Consider the following 21,049-nt stretch of genomic DNA (forward strand, 5'->3'; position numbering starts at 1 on the left):
TTAATTGATTTATATATACATATATATATATATATATATATATATATGTCTTGAACAGCTACTGATGTTGCTGGTGAGGTCGTTGAGGTTGGATCAGGAGTCAAGAATTTAAAAGCTGGTGACAAAGTTGTTGCGATTCTCAGCTATCTAGTATGTTTTTTACTTACGTACAAGCCAAGCCATTACCAATAAAGTTACAATGATTATTCCAGTTACCTTAAAACATGAAAAAAATATCAACATATCCACCTCTTTAAAAGTTCTAGAAATTTTCTACAATATCATCTTCCACCTCCTTAAAGATAATAATCTAGATATTCTTATAGAATAATTTAGATAATTAGAATATTATAATTGAGATATTATGTAAGAATTCTCTAGATTTAGGATTAAAATATTTTAGATATTTTATAGTTTGGAGACTATAAATATCTCCTCCCTCTCTCATTTATTGTAATGTTATGAAGTTGTTTTCAAATTAAAATCAAAGTATAAAAGTTCTATTTCCTAACACTCTCTCTCAAATACTTAAACACTTTCTCCATAACCTCTAAAAACTTTACTCAAACAATTTTAATGGCCGGAAAAGTCATGCACGCTCTTCAGTATGACTCTTACGGTGGTGGCGCCGCTGGTTTGAAGGTTAAATCTCTTTCTGTCTCTCTAAGCTGCTGCGCTGCCTTATTGCTCTTTGACTCTCTTTTTTTGTCGATAGTATCATGTGTAAATAAGTTGGTTATATCTTTGGTTAGTATTGTCACTACAAGAAATTCGGTCATTGATAGTACACTAAAAACGCTACTATATCGATTTTGTAGCGTTTTCATGAACGCTATGACAGAAGGAGCTATAATAGCCTCACCCCATATGATAGCATTTTTTTGAATGCTATGGAAAATGAACCTATTATAGCAAGTATCATTTGCTATTGTATAAGTTATTCTAGCACTTGTTTCGTGCCACTCTATAATATGTCATGGCTTTTTATTAGTGCCATAGAATATTTTATTATGACACGATTACAATGTTGTTGAATACAGTTATTTGGCTGCCAAAATTGTGCACCTATTCGATCAATTCTGGGATTTATAAAAACCTATTGTGAAACAAAAAATCATAAAACAGCAATGCTTTTTCATTTAAGATCCAAAGCATACAAAGTGTACACATACATCATGAACTCTAAAAGAGAACATGTAAACATACATCAAACCAGTTCATAAACAAAACAGAAAGTCTTTATCAAGTTCTCAAACATAGCTAAACTTAATTAAAAGCAGAAAACATATTTCATTCCATCATCAGTTCAGATTAAGCAATTGAGTTCACTCCTGAAAACAAAAATATCTTAGATTAGTATGACATAGGTAAAATGAATCACAGCAAATTATGATTACAAATCTCACCATTAATGGTTCCACTATATCTTCTGGCCATGCAATAGAGGTTCCAAATGCATCTTCCATACACTCGATCTCAGAAGATCGTCTCCAAACTGCAGCATCTTTATCCTTGACAACATCCACCCACACTCGACATGCTTTAGGGCCCAAAGGTACAAAGTGGACAACACTGGCAGGATTATTCGATGACCAACGTCCTTCAGCAACGACGTGGTTCTTTCTGATCAGATCTATCAACTTACATTTTTGATTTTCCTTGAATGCAACAGGCTACAAAGACAACCAACAAACAACCAGACAAACAATTAAAACAACAAACCACAATCAATCATGTTTATCAAAGTCAACAGCCCAACCATCAATCATGTAACACAGTAAATTTAAAAGAAAGTACCTGCAATTTACGACAAGGAGATGCGCACGCCGCTTTCAAAGTTGTTGCTGGTTTCTTTACAGGAGCTTTTGGAGTTACTGGAGACTTCTCATTCTGATAACCTGTACTTGATGCTTTAGATGTAGATGGTTGAAGAGGAGGAGATTCTGGAGTTGTCTCCATCACAACTCTATTTGCAGGCCATGCTACAAAACAGTTCAAAGAATCCTCCACATTTCTCATGTTAACTGTAGGCCTCCATAGATATGCCTTAGGGTTTACTACCACATCCACATATACCTTCATTGCATTTGGACCAAGAGGAAGTCCATTTACCAACGCTTTAGGTTCTCGAGTCTGAAATCGACCTTCAGCGATCACTTGATCATTCGTACTATAATCCATGAGTTTGCATTTGTTCCTTATACTTGTGCCAGGGCTCTGCGAAATTCAAATGTACCAAACAATGAAAAGAAAAAATAATTATCAAAGACTCAGATATAGATAAAGAGCATCTACAAATAACAAAAGTTAAGAAACTTAACCTTAGGTGCTATGTCTTCTGGTATACTACCATCAGTTGGAACAATACAGTAATCAGCATCCCATGCAACCATTTCGCCAAGTGCATCCTCAAGAGTAAACATGTCAGGTGCAGGTCTCCAGAGAAATGCTTCTGGTTTAGCAACTAATTCAACTAAAACCTTGACAGAGTTAGGCCCTAAAGGAATTCCATTCACCAACTCATCCTCATCATAAGAAACAACACGTCCCTCAGCGACATTCTCATCAGGACAGGACCAGTCAACCAAATAACACTTGGGAAGTGATTTGGTGTTTACACTCTACATGAAAAACAAACAATGAGAAATCAACTCATAAATATAAACAAAGGCAATATATTAATAGTTGGTACATACTCTATGAATCGAGTTTTCACCGATGTCAGACCCTTGTCTCTGTAATAAGATCTGCTCTAACTCATGAACCTTTTTCTGCAAACGAATCTGCTTTTCTTCCATTGCAGCCATACATTTGCTCTTGACTTGGAAACAAGCCAATTTTGTCAAGCTCATACCTCTACCCATTGCTCTCAATCTTCCAGGATTATCAGGTCCCAAAATCTGTGTAAGCATATCTTCCTTTGGATTCGTTGTCGTTGAATCATTAAGACTTTCAGTGTCTATCTCTTTTGCCTTTTGCTGCAAACACAATTACAGATCATAAGGTGGACCAAGCAGGATATCCAATTTCTAAAATCATACTGATAGGTAAAGTCAATACTTACAATCTTTTCAGCAGCAGTAATATTTACAGGCGTACCATCCTTCCTAGTACGCGACTTGACCCAAACTTTTAGCCTTGTGATCTTAGATGGTTCTGAGCTACTCTTTACCAATTCTTCTCTCAATCTGACCATTCCTTTACGCCCACAAGTGTGAGGTATCTGCTTCTTCCTTCTTGCCTTAAATGAATCACTTACAACCTGAATTAGAATGAAAAAAAAAGTGAGTATTCTACAGGCCAATAAACAAAGACAACTAAGTGAATACCTTGAAGGCGTTACTAGTCTTGGCTTTGACAAAGAGACGCCATGCTGTTGGAGGTACATTATTCGGTCGCAGACTCATCCTATCTTTCATGGTTCTATCTTTCCTAACCTTGCTCACCGGACGTGATTTGGAGGCTCTCCAGAGACATCCCATCTGCTTAAACACAGCATTCTTCTTATAGTCTTCGTCAATGTCAAACCTTGCCTTCATTCAAATGCACCAGGAAAAGAAAAAACAATTACTAATGTGAGGCAAGTTAAACTTAAAATGTGGATAATTTAATTATAGCTTACCTCAATAGATTTCCACAGAACAGTTTTGATATCTTCACCAACTTTTTTCCAAGTGTCGATTATGACAGGAACATGTTCCCGTACTAACGGACCCAAGTATGATGATAACAGCACTGACCCTGGGCCACAATGTTCTCCCATATCAGTGAAGTCAACATGTTGCTTTTCATTTGGATCCTTGGCGATGTGTTTCATCTTCGTTGGTCCTCGTTGCTTTTTACGCTTTGGTTCAGCAACTATATCATCATCTGCCGCCTGTTCTTCAGGCACATTCTGTGTTTGCTCATCATCTCCATTAACTACATCATTACCAAATTCTTCATTCTCCTCATCTGCCGCCTGTTCTTCAGAGTTCTCTTCTAACTCATCTTCTTCATTCAGGCTACCTGCAGCTCCAGTACCTACATCATTACCAGCTTCATTAACTACATCATTACCAGCTCCATTCAGTAAATCATGACCAGCTTCTTCAGTCTCTATATCTGCCGCATGTCCTTGAGCAATGTTCTCTTCTAACACCTCTTCCAAGTCCCTTGTCTTTTTGGTTACACGCTTGTTTTTACGATTGCCCATCTTAGTTCACCTGAAACAAAAGAGAGAAATGTTAGAATACAGTTCATAGATGAAACACCAGTGAAAAAACAGACACACACAAAGAAACTAAGATGTATAACACTCAAATCAAAAGCAATAATGATCCAATTTAATTAAAAACGAATTCCAGGCCATCATAGATCCACAAAAAAAAACAAAACACTATTCTTTCAAACATAAATTCCTTCACAATCATGACGGGCATTTCTAGCTTCATCAACCAAGTCATCAGCTTCCATGTCCACTACTGCTGGCAATGGCCCCACATCTGAATTTCCATCTTCAGATTCTTCTTCACTGTATCTTCTTGTAGGACCTCTCATAGCTACATACCAACTAGATGACTCATCTACCCTTGAATAGAACACTTGCTTTGCTTGAGAAGCTAATATGTAGGGATCTCTTGCAAATGAAACTTGACTTTGGTTAAGGTTGACTAGTGTGAAGCCATCTTCTTTCTTGACTCCATTACCTATGTTTGCCCATTGACACCGGAATAGAGGAATGTAGAAAATGTTGTAATCAAGAAGTATAATCTCTACCACTCTGCCATAGTAGGATACAAAGTCAACCATCTGAGAAGTGTCTTTCGCACTGGCTCTACACATTGCTGTGGCCTCATATAAGACCCCACTGTTCTGAGTTTGTCTATCAACTGAAGTAGTGTGAAACCGTTGCCCGTTGACAATGTAACCCGTGTAAGACCTTGTGCAATTACGAGGACCGTAAGCCAACCATTTAAGCGTATCTTCATGTTGTTCTGAACTGAGAGGTATCTATTTCAAAAAATTTTAAAGTGTCAGTGTATATTGAAGACAAGTATAGCTACACCAAAAAATAAATAAGGGTGACTCAAGTATGAACTTGCCTGTTCTTTTAACCAAGACGCAAATTTCTGAGTATGCGTACTCCATAATATTGTCGCATCACGTCTACATCTTTCATTATAATCTTGTAGTTGTTGAAGGTGCATGCTTAAATCGAAATAAAAACCCAATATTAACAGGCTGATGTATCTAATAGAAATAACTGGTAGATATAACAAAAATTGAGAAGAGACTGTTAAGAGTACTTACTCCACATAAGGATCCACTAGAGCCATATTATGAATCACAGCAAGGTGGGCTATGTTCTTCTCTTTCTCAGTAAGAGTACATGATGTGGCTGCGGATATCGGACGACCCTCCAGTATAGAGCTGCTCTCATACTCATCATTTCTGTCAGATTTTTCCTCAACACTAGTTGTATTTTTCAAGAACTCACGGCAGAACCTCATGCATTCCTCAGGTCTTGTAGTGTTTCTTACAAAGTCCTTAAGAACTTTCATGTACCTGCAGATAAAGCACATTGAAGATTAAAGCCAGAAAAGCTAATTGTATAAGAAATAAAGTTAGAAGTTATCAATTTGTACCTCTCAAATGGGTACATCCAACGAAAATGGACTGGTCCACATAACCGAGCTTCCCTGCCTAGATGTACCGTCAAATGCACCATTATATCGAAGAAACTTGGAGGAAAGAACCTCTCAAACATGCAGAGAGTTTCAACAATTTCAGTTTCCATTACTGAAATTGTCTCTCTGTCGATAACTCGCTGACATAGGTGGTTGAAAAATGCGGATAAGCGTCCAATAGCTATCCTAACACCTTTAGGTAACAAACCTGAAAATAAATAGCATTGAAGATTAAAAGCCAGAAAAGGTAATTGTATAAGAAATAAAGTTAGAAGTTATCAATTTGTACCTCTAATCGCAACCGGAAGTAACTGTTGCATCAACACATGATAGTCATGAGATTTAAGTCCTTTGACCGTAGAATCTTCTATTTTCACGCACCTGGAGATATTTGAGCAATATCCATCCGGACCTCTGAAATCAAAAAGGCGCTTACAAAATAGTTTCTTCTCTTTCTTGGATAAAGACCAAGGAGCTGCAGGCAGGTACATTCTTTTTCCACGGGGTTGGGGATGTAAATCCTTCCTAATACCAAGCAGTTGCAGATCTTTTCTAGCATTAAGCCCATCCTTTGATTTACCGCAATGCAATAGTGTTGAGACAATGCTAGCAATGACATTTCTCTCCACGTGCATAACGTCTAAATTATGTCTAACCGGCAGTTCCTAGGCCCAAACAAAAAGACAGAAAAGAATACTATATGTTAAAGACAGTTCAAATAGATCAATTCAGAAATGATATATAGAAAAAAAAAACAAAAAAACATTAGGAACATACCTTCCAATAAGGCAATTTGAAAAGGATTGACCGTTTCTTCCATCTAGATAACTCATCCTCATCTACTGGTTTATCCTCTTCCTCTGATTCACTGGTTTCATCATTAGAATCTGAGCCTGAACCAACACTTTCTTTCATATTCCTCTTCCTTCCAGTTACTCTCACATTCCCAAAATCATTCTTGTAATTTTTCAGTAGTTGGTATATGTTATGACCACTCAGAATCCGACCTCTTCTCCCATGCTCAGCTTTACCATCGAACCATACTTTCTTTCTTCGATAAACATGTGTTGGTGGCAAACCCTTCCGATGGCACATATATACGTGCTTTCTGCAATTAGTCAGCCACATACTGTCTGTGTGTTTTCCACACACAGGACATGCCATTTTTCCCTTGACTTTACAGCCCGCAAGATTTCCATATGCCGGAAAATCTTGTATGGTCCAGAGAAGCATCGCCCTTAACGTGAAAGTAGTGTGACTGAATGCGTCATACGTTGACTCTCCCTTCTCCCACAGATGATTTAGATCCTCTATAAGGGGTTCTAGGTACACATCTATATTGTTTCCAGGTTGTGTTGGACCAGGAATCAGTAATGACAACATGATGTTCTCCTCTTTCATACACTTGTCAGGTGACATGTTGTAATTGACTAACAAAACAGACCAAGCACTATAGTTAACATTCTTCATGTTAAACGGATTAAACCCATCTGTCGAGAGTCCAAGCCTAATGTTCCTTTCTTCAGAGGCAAATGATGGGTACTTGTCATTCATTTGATCCCACGTCACAGAATCCACCGGATGACGAATTTTCCCGTCAGTGCTCTTATTACTAAAATGCCACCTTAAGTCTTTCGCCATGTCTTCAGACCTGAACATCCTCTTGAGACGTGGAATTATCGGAAAATACCTAAGTACTTTCTGTGGAATACCTTTCTTCACCTCGCCAGTGCGGGTGTTAATCTTCCAACGTGAAGCGTCGCATTTCGGATAATTGTTGAGCTTCTCAAACTGCTTCCTGAATAAACAACAGTCGTTCACACAAGCGTGTATCTTCTCGTAACCCATATCAAAAGATCTAAGAAACCTCTTCACCTCGTACAACGAGGTGTGCATTACATTGTCCTTGGGTAGCATCCGTGGTAAAGTCTGAAGCAGAAGATCAAAACTTCTGTCAGACCAACCACTCTCTGTCTTTATCCTAAAGAGTTCACCTATCGCCGATAGCTTGCTGTGGTTTGCACAACTTGGGAATAGGGGCGTTTCTGCATCGGCTAGCTTTGCAAGAAACTCATCTTCTAGCTTATCCTCAGCCTCAGCACCCTCACATAAATCTGCCTGCCTAACCAACTCTTCATCTCTAAACTCAGCAGCTTGGTATAACCCCAAAATCTCTTGGTTCCACTGACTTGCATTGCTTCTACTCTCAGTCCCTGATTGCACTTCTCCATGATGATACCAATCCTCTCTCATCTTGTAACTCAAATCCATTCCTCTTGTTACAAGATGATCAACGACAATACCGGCTGAGTGACGATCTACGTTGCGACAGTCAATGCAGGGGCAAATAATCATCTCCATTTCTCCTAAAGCTGCAGCCACAGACCTCACAAAATCCCAAGCACCTCTCTCATAATCCGGTTCAGCTCTTAAGTAAATTAAGATGAGACCAAAAAACAATAAGAAACCTTAACTCTCTTAATCTCCCATTAAACCCTTAAGTATATATATATATTGTTTTTACATACCTGTTCAGATGAACCCATGACTTTTCGACCAATATATGTTCTTACCCATAAGCAAAACATAAAAACTCATAAGAATAACTCAAAGACCAAACAGACACCATAAGCAAAACATAACAAACCTATAATAATAACTCAAACACCAAATCGTTTTCATTGACATTCACATTAACAAGATTAAAGAGACAAGTATTAAACCAAACAAGAATTTCAAAGTCAAAAACATTGGAACCTACAAACAATACCATTATATGTTCTTACCCATAAGCAAAACATAAGAAAAGATAAACTGATCAAACACCAAACAGACTGTACCATAAGCAAAACATAACAAACCCATAAGACTAACTCAAACACCAAACAGACACATTGACATTCACATTAACAAGATTAAACAGTCAAGTATTAAACCAAACAAGAATTTAAAAGTCAGAAACAATGGAACCTGTAAACAAGACAAACTGCTTTAAGCTTCTGAAGATTGGTTTTGTGAGTTTTAGTCGTCAAAAGATCCAACCTGCAAACTAATAACAGAAGCTAAGAACCCTAACCTAAAGATTGTCTTCTGAATGTATATCTCGATTTCAATTGCAGAAATAAACAAAAATCAAAACCAGATTTCAAACAAATAAAAGAGCCATAACCTGAAGCTTATATTCGTGTTAGGTCCTCGAAGATTTCTCTAGAGCTACAATGAGAGTAAATGGAAAGTAATTAGAGAAATCGAATTAAGACATTGAGAAATCGAAGATTATATCTACAGTTCATTACTACAGATCTGAGTTGCCTACCTGTCGTGAGTTTCTTCTTCGATTTTGCAGATCTCCGGAGACGACACCAACACAGCGACGGAGACGACAGCAACTCAGTGACGGAGAAGACATGCACCAGCTAAAGGGTTGATTTTCCTTTCGAAACCAGAGAGAAATCGAGGGAATTGACTGGAGATCGAGGGAATCGAGAAGACAAAGGTGGCGGAATGACCGGAATTGGGTTTCCTGGTCGCCGGAAAATCGAGGGAATCGAGAAGACAGAGGTGGCGGAATGACCGGACATGTTTCGATTTTTAGAGAAAATGACCTAAGTGTGTGAGAGTGTTTGGCTAAGTGTGTGAGAGTGTTTGGCTAAGTGTAGAGTCGCGGAAAAAAAAAAGTTTTGGCTAAGTGTTTTGCCTCCAAAATGATTTTCTTTGCTACAGTAGTGATTTTTGGGTTCCCGCTTAGTGAAATTCTATTCCAACACTAAATTAATGCTACAATATAGTTGCCATCCGATTTTGTAACTTTTAGTAGCAGTTAGTGAATTAGTGCTACAATGATATGCTACCAATGACCGAATTTCTTGTAGTGTGTTTAGATGATATATTATATAGTCTATTGTTTTTGGTAGTCGAAGTTATTAAGATAAATATGTGAAATTATTTTTCTCATGTGTGCATTTGTTTTCTGATTAAAAGGTAACATGATCTCGTGTTTCCTTTTTGATGATTATTAAGTGTGTATCTGATCTGTTCTCAGCATGTCCAAGTCCCAGTTCCATCACCAAAGCGCGACGAGGTCTTACTAAAATTAGAAGCTATTAGTATAAACCAGTGTTCAAGAAAGCGCTAGGCGCTAAGCGGGCGGTGACCCAGTGCCTAGCGCCTAGAACGTCTAATCGGGGCCTAAGCGATTTTTTAGGCGGTTTAGACGTTTATAACATAAAATATTATAAATATGATATTATATATAAAAGTTATATAAAATGTCTATATAAAACTAAAAATTATGAAATTATAAACAAAACTAGATAAAAAATTTATTTATATTTATATTAAACAATATATAAATATGTATAACTATATATATAAATAAAACTCTAATTAAAATTGAAAAAAAATACATTAAACAAGATCTATGTAACTTTAGGCGGTCAAGACGGTTATCTAGGCGTCGCATGAGAGCCTAACGCCTAGTCGGGGCCTAGGCGACCGCCTAGACCGCTTTTTAGAACACTGGTATATAAACCCTATTGATTGGAAAATTCAAAAAGGAATGATTCGGCCTTTTCTGCCTCGCAAGTTCCCCTTCATTCCTGGTATTCTAATACTATAGCTTTCAAGATTTCTCTTGTATGTTTTGTTGTTCTTACTTCATAGACTTATAGGCTTTTTAATTGATATATATATATATATATATATATATATATATATATATATATATATATAGGCCTGGGCAAAAAAACCGTACCCGAGTACCCGAACCGAAACCGACCCGAAAAAACCGGTTTGGGGCGGGTATGGGTATTAGCTATTTACCCTATTGGGTCTTGTATTGCCGTACCCGTGGGTATAGGGTAAAACCCGATCCGAACCCGATACCCGAACGGGTACCCGATTACCCGAAATTACATATACTTATACATATAAAACTTTTTATATATGTAATATTTGAATTAAATACATTTATATCTAAATATCCGAGAATAGTTACCAAAAATTAAATGCACTTATATTTAAATATTTAAGACAAAATATATTTATACGCGAGATGCTTGTAAATTTTTTAAATATTTGGACAAAATTCCGGTTATTCGGATAAATTTTCGGGTGAAACTCGGATATTAGAGTAGCGGATAAAAATTCGGATATTAGGATAAAATTTCGGATAAAATTCGGGTATTTGGTAAAATTTTGGGTATTTGGGTATAAAATACCCGAACCCGATGGGTACCCGATTTTTTTGGGTATTTGCGGTTCTAAAAATCTAAACCCGAACCGACCCGAACCCGATTAGATCCGAACCGAAACCGAACCGATATTTTAGATTTACCCTATTGGGTCCTAAACTCCTCTACCCGAAAGACCCGTACCCGATCGGGTTTTACCCGAACCCGACCCGCATACCCGAATGCCCAGCCCTATATATATATATATATATATATATATATATATGTTTTGAACAGCTACTGATGTTGCTGGTGAGGTCGTTGAGGTTGGATCAGGAGTCAAGAATTTAAAGGCTGGTGACAAAGTTGTTGGGATTGTCAGCTATCTAGTATGTTTTTTACTTACGTACAAGCCAAGCCATTACCAATAAAGTTACAATGATTACTCCAATTACCTTAAAACATGAAAAAAATGTAGTAATTGGTTTTGGTTGTTTTTCAGACCGGAGGTGGTCTTGCTGAGTACGTAGTTGTAAGTGAAAAGCTGACCATCAAAAGGCCTCAAGAAGTGGGAGCAGCTGAAGCAGCTGCGTTGCCTGTGCCAGGTCTAACTGCTCTTTATGTTCTAACGCATCACGCGGGGTTGAAACTGGATGGCACAGACAAGCAGGCGAATATCTTGGTCACAGCAGCATCTGGTGGGGTTGGCCACTATGCAGTCCAACTGGCAAAGCTTGGGAACGCTCATGTAACAGCCACATGTGGAGCCCGAAACATCGATTTTGTAAAATCGTTAGGAGCGGACGAGGTTCTCGACTACAAGACTCCTGAGGGAGCCACCCTCAAGAGTCCATCGGGTAAGAAATATGACGTTGTGATCCATTGCGCAAATAGTATCCCGTTCTCAACATTCGAACTAAATTTGTCCGAAAACGGAAAGGTTATAGACATCACGCCAAGGCCTAGTGCCATATGGACTTATGCGGTTAAGAATTTAACTATGTCGAAGAAGCAATTTGTGCCACTCTTTTTGATCCAAAAATTAGCTGAGAATTTGAAGTATTTGGTGAATCTAGTGAAAGAAGGGAAAGTGAAGACTGTGATTGACTCGAAGTACTCTTTGAGCAAAGCCGAGGATGCTTGGCCGGCCAAAAGTATTGATGGCCATGCTACTGGGAAGATCATTGTCGAGCCGTGAACATTTTGCTGTCTTTGACTATATAATATGTGATTGTAGAAGTTATAGCATAAAAATTTGTTTCCCATTTTGAGACAATGTTGTGGAACTTGATTACCAAAAACAATCGGTGTTGAAAGTGATATGGTGTTAATATGTATTTTTTATTTCTAGAATAAGAATCCGACTTAGTCCTATATTTATCACAATACTCATATATATAATAAACTTTGGTTATTACATAATCTTGATATAAAAATAGTGTGAATTCATTTGCAATTTATAATTTTTTAATGAAAAATAATAGTGGACAAAATATAGTAATTTATTTGATGTGTTTTGTATTTACGATTACTATAAATTAAATTAAATTAAATATATAAAACAGTATTAGAATATATCAAAATATTTACAGGAAAACTCATCAAATAATTAAAATTTTTAAAATTATTATATTATATGAAATTATTAACACTTTCATCAATATATACACATTTATTTAAATATTAGTGGCATCGATCGTAAATAAATATTTTATAAAATGATGATTTTTTTTTTTGGTAAGCTTATAAAATGATGATTTTAACAATTATTTGCGTACAATATTCTCATTGAACGTATATTTTTTTCTACACTATTTTTAGAAAATCCTCAATATTGATGAAGTAGAGTAAAATCTTCTTCATCAAATGGAGAGTCGCCAACTATGGGAGCTGCCAACATATGTAGAAGTCTATCTCCACTACATACAGAAGTCGAAACTCTTCTTTAGGCGATGAAGTGTATGATTGATGTCGACAACCAAGATATTGTTTTTTTTACAGACTGTTCAGATCTGGTGAAGATGGTGTCTTCTCCGACCGTATGACCAGCCTTTTCAGTATAGTTGGAGGAATTTCATGGCGACAAGGAAGAATTCACAAGCTTCTTTTTATCTTTAATCACTCGTTGTGCAAATGTTCAAGCAGATAATTTAGCATGAAAAGTTTGTACCGAACCGCATCATATAAAATATGTAAACATCATTCCTTAGGAATGACTCATTTAAGCTCTAATTAAAAGCTGTCGACAAAAAAAAAAAAAAAAAATCAAAAGTTAATTTTTCTTGAGATAAGATATTAAAGAATGAAGGAATAGTGTTGTTGTCAATTAATAATTTAAACCTACATTATATTTTATAATTTTGATATCACCATATTTAAGGCCTAACTGGTTTATACGCGTGAATACGATTGCAGTTAAAAGAATTTGTGGAAACGGCCAGTTGCAGAAACGGACAGTTATAGAAACGGGTGGTTACGGTTTTAAGCGATACTTAACGTTTTGAACGACTGATTCAGCAGTTGAAAATGGATGTGTTGCGAGAGTTTGATGAGGGGTTGGCCAGCGGATGCGATAACAGTTAAACAAGAAATTACCAAAACAAATTGAAAAAATATAAAAACATAAAAACTATACTATCATGATAAAATATTAAATAGTTGAATATGCTTATATTTATTCATAGTGATAAAAAAATTAAAATATTTCAACATGAAAAAAATAATCTTGATAAAAACATATTTAAGAATTCGCAAATTAAATAGTAGAACGGGTTATGATTATCAAGAATCCGATGTAGGATTTAAATGAAGTTGTTATTCTTTTTTTATATCTTTAATGTGTAACTATAATACTTAATTACTAAATTATATATGTACTACGGGTTAAATCTAAAAGCACTAAAAATATAATACTAACATGTGTTAAATCGAAAAGCACTAAATATTTAATACTAATTGAAAAATTGTAAAAATTCAATATTAATATTTATAAAAAATAAATTATTATCTCGCGGTATACCGTGGGTCAAATCCTAGTTATATATTAAAAGAAAGTCAAAGTTGGTATAATTGATTTTTTGGCCAAAGAAAACAAAATTGCTAAATGATTTTTGTTTTATACAATCTTGACTAAATCATGATGATTCGATATGTCTAATATTGGTAATATAAAAAATAATAAAATGAGGATATAACCCATACTGAAACGGCGAGTTAGTGATATTTTAATTTTTTATTAATGTTGATTCAAATCCGTCCCACCATATAACCTCGTCACGTAATATAACATGTCCCATGTTATTTTTAAGTGTTTTAGCTATTTAAATATTCATAATATTATAAAAAATATTGATTTTAAATATATCAATTATAAAATTTAAAAAGTGTTATAATTTTAAAATTTACTATATCCGGTAAATTTTAATTATATCCGATAATTTTAAAAATTTATTAAAATATTTACTAAAATGGGGTTTTTGCAAAAATGCCACTTTTTCAATGCCACTTTTCCAAAATACCCCTTTTTAAAAACCTTATAAAAATGCTCTTAAAAATATAAGATTTACCCAAATATGTATGTAATATTATTAAAACATACACAAACTACATTTCTATGTATCTAAAATCTTATAAGTATTTTATAAATACCTTATAAATGCATTTTAAATACCTTTAAAAACCTTTAAAATATCTTGTAAAACCTTTGAAAAACCTTAAAAATCCTTTAAAGTAACTTGTAAAACCTTTAAAAACACCTTAAAAACCTTATAAATACTTGGATCGAGTCTTCAAGTAGTAGTTACAATCCATAAGTACCTTATAAACCTAATAAAACTTTATAAAAATTTCAGATTTAAAAAGGAGCATTTTTGAAAATGGACATCTAAAAGGGACATTTTTGAAAAGGGGCACACCAAAAGGGGTATTTTTTAACAATTTCCCTAAAATTAACCAGTTTAACTAAAAAACCGAATTAAACCGTATACAAACTTTTAAATTTGGATGCTTGTTAAGTTAAGTTTCATGCTCATTCGGATTTGGATTCATTTTGATCCTATTTATAGTATGACTTTGAATCATTGTCTAATATATGTCTGTTTTTACAATTTCGAATCACAATAGGTGCATAAAAATTGAAATTTTTTATTAACTGTATGTATTATATGATAATTCAAAATAATTTTAAAAATCAAACAGAGATAATAGAAGAATCATAATTTTAAATTTTAACCAAATCTTCTAAATAACTATATTATTAATTGTAAAACATTATAGAAATATTTTTTTATTTTATAATTAATGTTAGAAATCCTTTAACTATGCTAGGTTATATGGATAGTAGAGAATTAATGGTAAAGTTGGATGGATTCATGATATAAGCAATGACATTTCTTGTAAATAGTTTAGAAAACAATGAGTTTTCTCTTTCTTTCTTTTTTTGATCAAACACAAAGAGCTTTCTCTAAAATGTATATATAGATTGGTGGAATAGTGCATAGGTTTGCGGGGATGTGATTCACTAAGCTGGGAAAAATGGGTAAAAAAACCCTCACATTTCCTAAAAACATGTAAAAAACTCTCAACTTTTTTTGTGAGATTTTAAACCATCACCTTTTCATAAGTGGTAAAATACCCTAATATTAATAAACTCAACTTAATTTGTTTTAATCGCTATATTAAAACAGTAAGAAACAAAAAAAAAAAAATATATGATTTTTTTTCCCAAATTCGTTTGCAATTTGTTTTTCTAAATTTAAGGATTTTATGCTATAAAAATTCATTCACAATTTAGTTGAGATTAGAAAAATAACTTTTGTTACCATTAGATGTTAAGTTATATAAACTACAAAAATTTATAGGATAGCACACATTTGATTTTTTTTTTGTTCGCATTTTCAGTTTTTGGATAAAATATAGTTAAATAACAATTAACTAAATGTAATTTATATTATAGTTTTAATATATCGCGATATATATATATATATATATATATATATAAATATTAACTGTTAGTATATCTTATTTAGTTCGTCCAACGAAAAGATTTTGATGCGGAAATTTATGTACTTTCGTAGTATTATAAAATTTGGTTTAGTCTCACATTAGTATATTTGTGTGATAGAACCGAATACACCTTTATTAACATAAACTCATATTCTGTTCGGTATAAGAATTTATATATCATTCGTCACAAAATCTGTTTGGTTTCACGTTGATGAATTTTCGTAATACAACCGAATACAACTTCATTAATTAAATTTTCTACATCATACTTAAAAGTTTTCAATTTAGCAAAAGATTGTAAACAAAAATTTTAGAAGAAAATTCCTAAATAAAATTATTTATATTTATTTATGTTTTAATGTAACTATTTGTTTGAATTTAAATCGAGTTTATTAATAATATGGTTTATTTTATCATTTATGAAAAGGTGAGGGTTTAAAAAACCACAAAAAAGTTGAGGGTTTTTAATATGTTTTTAAGAAATGTGGGGTTTTTTTACCTATTTTTTCCCACTAAGTTGGGACAAACTAAGCCGTGCGCGGTTGGTAGAGCTTCTCTAAAAAGACATGTTTTCTTATCGCTTTTGAACATTCTCCTCAAACTGAACTGTCAATATATTAATTCCATCTCCACTTTCGAAGAAGTTAAAATCTACATGCACTCTTGCCTGAGAGTTGGCTTTCTTGACGTCGTCTTATAAGCGGTGGTCGGGTTCTATTATGGCATATATATGAAGTAATCGAAGAAATTAAGACATATCTGACCCAAAACCTATCGATCGAGCCATGAGTTGCAAACAAACTCTTCGCCTACCGGATCACTCTATCAACCGTTAATGACCCTAATTTCAAGTATATGCAAACTAACCATTTTGGACTTCCAATTCTCATTCAAGTGAGCTCAAGACGACGATTTTATCGCCTAACATTCCGTCATTCGGATGAATATTTTTACCAAAAAAAAGTGGTTAAAACCATATTGTTCACGTTCCAAAACTCTCTATCCATTATATATCGGGCGAAAATAACCTATTAGTTACTAATTGGAAAAAAATAAAACGTTGCATCGGCCGAAAATAACCTAATAGATACCGATTTGATTAGAGGATTGTAATTTGCCGATTTTACTGTATTTAAGGAAAAGAACTTCTACATCCATAAGAATATACGAAAAACCTGAAAAAAAAACGTAAAAATCGAAATCCTCGCCCGCCCAAAATTTTCGGTAGCGAGGGAAAAACCAAATCAAAAACTTTTGGATTTTCTCTCTTCTTTCGAAATCTCTCACTCCTTCCAAAGAAGAAGCATAAAACTCGAGTCCAGTGATAAACAAAACTCATATACCCATAAACTCATTTTTGCGAATCAAATCAATTTTGGTTATGGCGGTGGTGAGCAAGAATCAGACCCAACAACAAACACCAAATCCTGGCGGTGGTGAATCAAGGATCGAAGATTCCAGTAATGGAAAGACTTGTCACCAGGTGAGAATTTTATCGAATTGGGATTTGAAATTACGGTGTAATTGATCCGATTTTGTGTACTTATAATTAGAACTTGAATTTGATTTTTACGAATTCGAGTAAGCGCTTGATTTATTGGTTCAATACTGAGAATTTCAAAACTTGAAAGTTTTCGAATTTACGCATTTTTTTTCTTTAGGGTTTTGAAATTAAGCTGAAATTGAAACTTGGGCACTCGTCAAATTCTGGGTTTTACTTAACTTTGACAAAATTGTTAACCATATTGATCTAATTTGGTGTGTTCATGGTTGCCTTTAGAAAGAGATCTATTATGGTATTGAATTAATGTTTATGATGTTAGAGTTAATGTTTGAATCAATGGTATTTGTGTTTGTAGTGTCGACAAAAGAGAACGGATCTTGTTGGATCCTGCGTGACTAAGAAGAAAGACAAAACATGTCCGATTAAGTTATGTACCAAGTGCATATTGAACAGGTTTGATTTGATGTTTTGAGATTTGTGTTTATAGAGAAATGTATAAGCTCTGGTGATTGAGGTATTGATTCTGGTTCGATGTTATAGGTATGGAGAGAATGCAGAAGAGGTTGCGTTGAAGAAAGATTGGATTTGTCCTAAGTGTAGAGGAAACTGCAATTGTAGCTATTGCATGTAATTCAAAATCATCTGTTATTACATTGAATTTGCAAGGTTTTTGGTATTTTTAGAGCTAATTTTGTGTATCTGTTTTCTATTTATAGGAAGAAACGAGGCCAAAAGCCTACCGGGATATTAGTACACACTGCAAAAAAAACTGGGTTCTCTTCTGTATCCGAGCTTCTTAAAACTAGTGGTTCTGACAAATATTTTTATACAAAGAAGGTGAAACCGGTATGTGCGCATGATCCTTGTATTATGTATCTTAACTTTGAGTCTTATATTTTGTCTTTTTTGATTTATATGGTAGTGTTTGCAGGAAGGTGGTGTTGTAGCTTTACCACTGAAACTTGACCAGGAGAATTCTATTGAACAAAAACATGTTAGTATTAAAAAATCGAGAAAAACTAAACGGGAAGAGCTTAAGGATTTAAACAACGGCTGTAGCGATGAGAATGCTGTGGTGAAAAAGAGCAGTTCAAAAAAGATCAAGATTTCTGATTCCGTTCATCCGACAGAAGTTACCAAGAAAGTATTGGTGGAAGGAAAAAAGAAGAGTGAGAGGATTTTGAGCTTTAATTTTCCCGATAATGCGAGTACTATTGTTGAAAAAAGACCTAACATGAATGTTTTGTGATGCAGAGAGTACTACTAAAGATATCAAGGAAAACAACATAGCGGGTAAGATCAAGATTTCTGATTCTGTTCATGCAACAGAAGTTACCAAGAAAGTATTGGCAGAAGGAAAAAAGAAGAGTGAGAGGATTTGATCTTAAATGTGCCCTTGAGAATGCTAAAACTACCGTTGAAAAGAGACTAACACATGAATGTTTTGTGATGCAGAGACTACTGCTAAAGATATCAAGGAAAACAACGTAGCAGATAAAACCAAAAGAATCAAACCTGCTCTCAAAAAGAAAGAGGAAGATGAGGTTAAACTACCTCAGGGCAATAGCTCAATTACTGTTTCTGGCATTGACTTGGCTCCTGAAGATGCTGGAAATGTATTTCAGTTTTTGGAGTTTTGTTCAGCTTTTGGGAAGGTATCCTCTATCCCTAAGCACAGTTTGATAATTGATCAAATATTTGAGAGGCTTACTGACGGCTCCTTACCTTTTTCATTTGATTGTATATGATAGGCACTTGATTTGAGGAAAGGACAAGCTGAATGTGTTATACGTGAAATGTTATCCGGGAGAAGCAAAAGAAGACAACAATATTCCACTCTCACCCAGATGATAATCCAACTACTTACTGTGATATTAGAGGATAAAGGAGAAACGTAAGTATATAAGTTTTCTATTAGCTTCCCTCTCTGATGATGCATGTCTGATTCATTTCCATTTTTAAAATAATATAGATCGGTTTTCCTGAGTGCAACTGATGCTAGTTGGTTCACTACAATTGGAGAATGTCTTTCGGAATCAGAAGTTAAGCTAGATGATTTCCCTCCTGAAATGTTTGAAAAAGGCCTTTCTCAGTATGAGAAGTTGAATTCATCAAAAAGGCTTAAGCTTTTGAATTTCCTATGCGATGAAACGCTTGGCACATCGTAAGTAATAGTTGTATTGAAACAACTATTCTCTTTGATTTATGGTGCTTGAGGGTTTACATATTTTGGTAAAAATTTCCAGGGTGATGAGAAATTGCATTGATAGCCAAAATATTGAATCTGTTGAAAGGAAAAAGGAAGCAAAAGAAAAGATCATTGCAGCAAAAGATAAGGTAACTCTAAACTCTACCAAGTCTTTACAATTTAACTTCGACAACACTTAATTCATTCTAAAACCTTTCTGTTGTAGGAGAAACAACTAAAGCATAAATTGCAAGATGAGTTGGCTCAAGCCGTAAAAGAGAAAAACGGAATTCCATTGTTGATAACAGAACGTGATGCAATTGTATCGCGAATAAATGCTGAAACTAAAGAAGTTTATTCTGAAATGCAAAACGCAATAGACATGCTATCTAAAAGTATGAATCTAGACTCCTTTGATTCTTTATGGTTCCATGATCATGATTAGAGGCTTCTTAAGTGTTGTATCGTGTTTGCAGAGAGTCAAGGAAGTGATGATGCTGTTAGAACCAACCCAGTCGAATTGGATGACAATGGTCTTATCTTCTGGAGATTGAAGTCTTACAATGATGAGCCAAACATTTTGCTTCAAGGTGTGAAATATCTTACGAACTCTTCGTTTGTTTTCACAAGAGTATAGTAATTATAATCTCTTTCCTTTGTTTGTATGCAGATTTAGGAAGCTGGAATGAAGTATGTCCTCATGAAAAATGGTTTTCCTTCAACTCTGAGCAAAAACCAGAGATAGAGAAATACATCTCTTCCATAAGGTGAATCATTTTATTTCTCTCTTAAGCTCAAGGAATTTATATAGCATGCCATGAAACTATTTAGAGGTTATAAAACTGCCTGATTAATCTCAAATCACATCTATATATAACCTAAATCATCTATCCACAGACTAACAGTATAACATGAAACTATTTAGAGGTTTTGCGGTATGAGTATTTGATACTTCACTGGAAAGTAAATACTTTTGAATGTTTCAGTGTTACAATTAATCAAACTTCTTTGCATAGAACTAGTTCATGGGTTTTGTACTTGGATCGATGCTATTTGGTACATGGGTTTTGCATCTCAGTTTTTCCTTCTGAATCCTATGTTTTGTAGGATGAAACGGCTTGGAGCACAAAAGAATGCAAATACTATTATTACATAGCGATGATGATTCTCTTTGGCTGCGAGCACATAAGAACATGATTCTGACAAGCGAAGAGGTAAAAGGCTGACTCAAAACTCTTTGACATGTGATTTTGAATCGCATTGAGTATTGCTTTATGAACAACCCAAAAAGCTCTGTTTGAATGATAATGTTCATTCGGATTCCCTAAAGTATGAAACGATCTTTGATAGTTTTCAATCTTGTAATGTTCGACTGCATTTCTTTTTGGTCACAACATAAGCTTAACAATCAGCAAGTGGACATCAAATGACTAGAAAGTGAAACAATAGACGAGGTCATTCATCATAGTTGCATACACAATACGCATTTTAAATACTTGTGACGCATTCATCA

The 21,049-nt window shown here is 34.6% G+C and overlaps 2 protein-coding genes and 1 pseudogene across 3 annotated transcripts; 2 read left to right on the plus strand and 1 right to left on the minus strand.

The window, feature by feature from the left end:
* Nucleotides 1-576: 576 nt before the first annotated feature.
* Nucleotides 577-12,193, plus strand: LOC9306900 (annotated as a pseudogene).
* On the minus strand, nt 1,831-4,269 carry LOC110226975. Its single transcript, XM_021020076.1, has 2 exons — nt 2,697-4,269; nt 1,831-2,621 (listed from the first exon to the last, which is right to left on the minus strand). The coding sequence occupies exon 1, from the start codon at nt 4,193-4,195 to the stop codon at nt 3,608-3,610; it is 588 nt and encodes a 195-aa protein (XP_020875735.1). The 5' UTR covers nt 4,196-4,269; the 3' UTR covers nt 1,831-2,621; nt 2,697-3,607.
* A 4,800-nt stretch (nt 12,194-16,993) lies between the features above and the next one.
* Nucleotides 16,994-20,901, plus strand: LOC9304831. Of its 2 annotated transcripts, none has more exons than XM_021017463.1 (14): nt 16,994-17,327; nt 17,704-17,801; nt 17,889-17,975; nt 18,065-18,194; nt 18,280-18,517; nt 18,603-18,716; nt 18,804-19,003; nt 19,100-19,242; nt 19,321-19,512; nt 19,595-19,685; nt 19,763-19,931; nt 20,013-20,126; nt 20,207-20,303; nt 20,644-20,901. In XM_021017463.1, exons 1-14 carry the CDS (start codon nt 17,226-17,228, stop codon nt 20,690-20,692), a joined length of 1,824 nt encoding a protein of 607 aa, XP_020873122.1. In that variant the 5' UTR covers nt 16,994-17,225; the 3' UTR covers nt 20,693-20,901. The 2 variants fall into 2 exon arrangements, with proteins under 2 accessions (XP_020873122.1, XP_020873123.1); XM_021017464.1 differs by having other exon boundaries at nt 18,603-18,641.
* The last annotated feature ends 148 nt before the right edge of the window (nt 20,902-21,049 follow it).

This window comes from Arabidopsis lyrata (assembly GCF_000004255.2).
Source record: "Arabidopsis lyrata subsp. lyrata unplaced genomic scaffold ARALYscaffold_7, whole genome shotgun sequence".
NCBI classification, from domain to species: Eukaryota; Viridiplantae; Streptophyta; class Magnoliopsida; order Brassicales; family Brassicaceae; genus Arabidopsis; species Arabidopsis lyrata.

What these genes read in the sequence shown, in the direction of transcription:
- LOC110226975 (XM_021020076.1), bottom strand. Translation starts at nt 4,195, where the DNA reads ATGGGCAATCGTAAAAACAAGCGTGTAACCAAAAAGACAAGGGACTTG.
- LOC9304831 (XM_021017463.1), top strand. Translation starts at nt 17,226, where the DNA reads ATGGCGGTGGTGAGCAAGAATCAGACCCAACAACAAACACCAAATCCT. An exon ending in ACCAAGTGCATATTGAACAG is followed by an intron (nt 17,802 to 17,888) that starts GTTTGATTTGAT and finishes TCGATGTTATAG; the next exon opens with GTATGGAGAGAATGCAGAAG. An exon ending in AATAGACATGCTATCTAAAA is followed by an intron (nt 19,932 to 20,012) that starts GTATGAATCTAG and finishes TCGTGTTTGCAG; the next exon opens with AGAGTCAAGGAAGTGATGAT.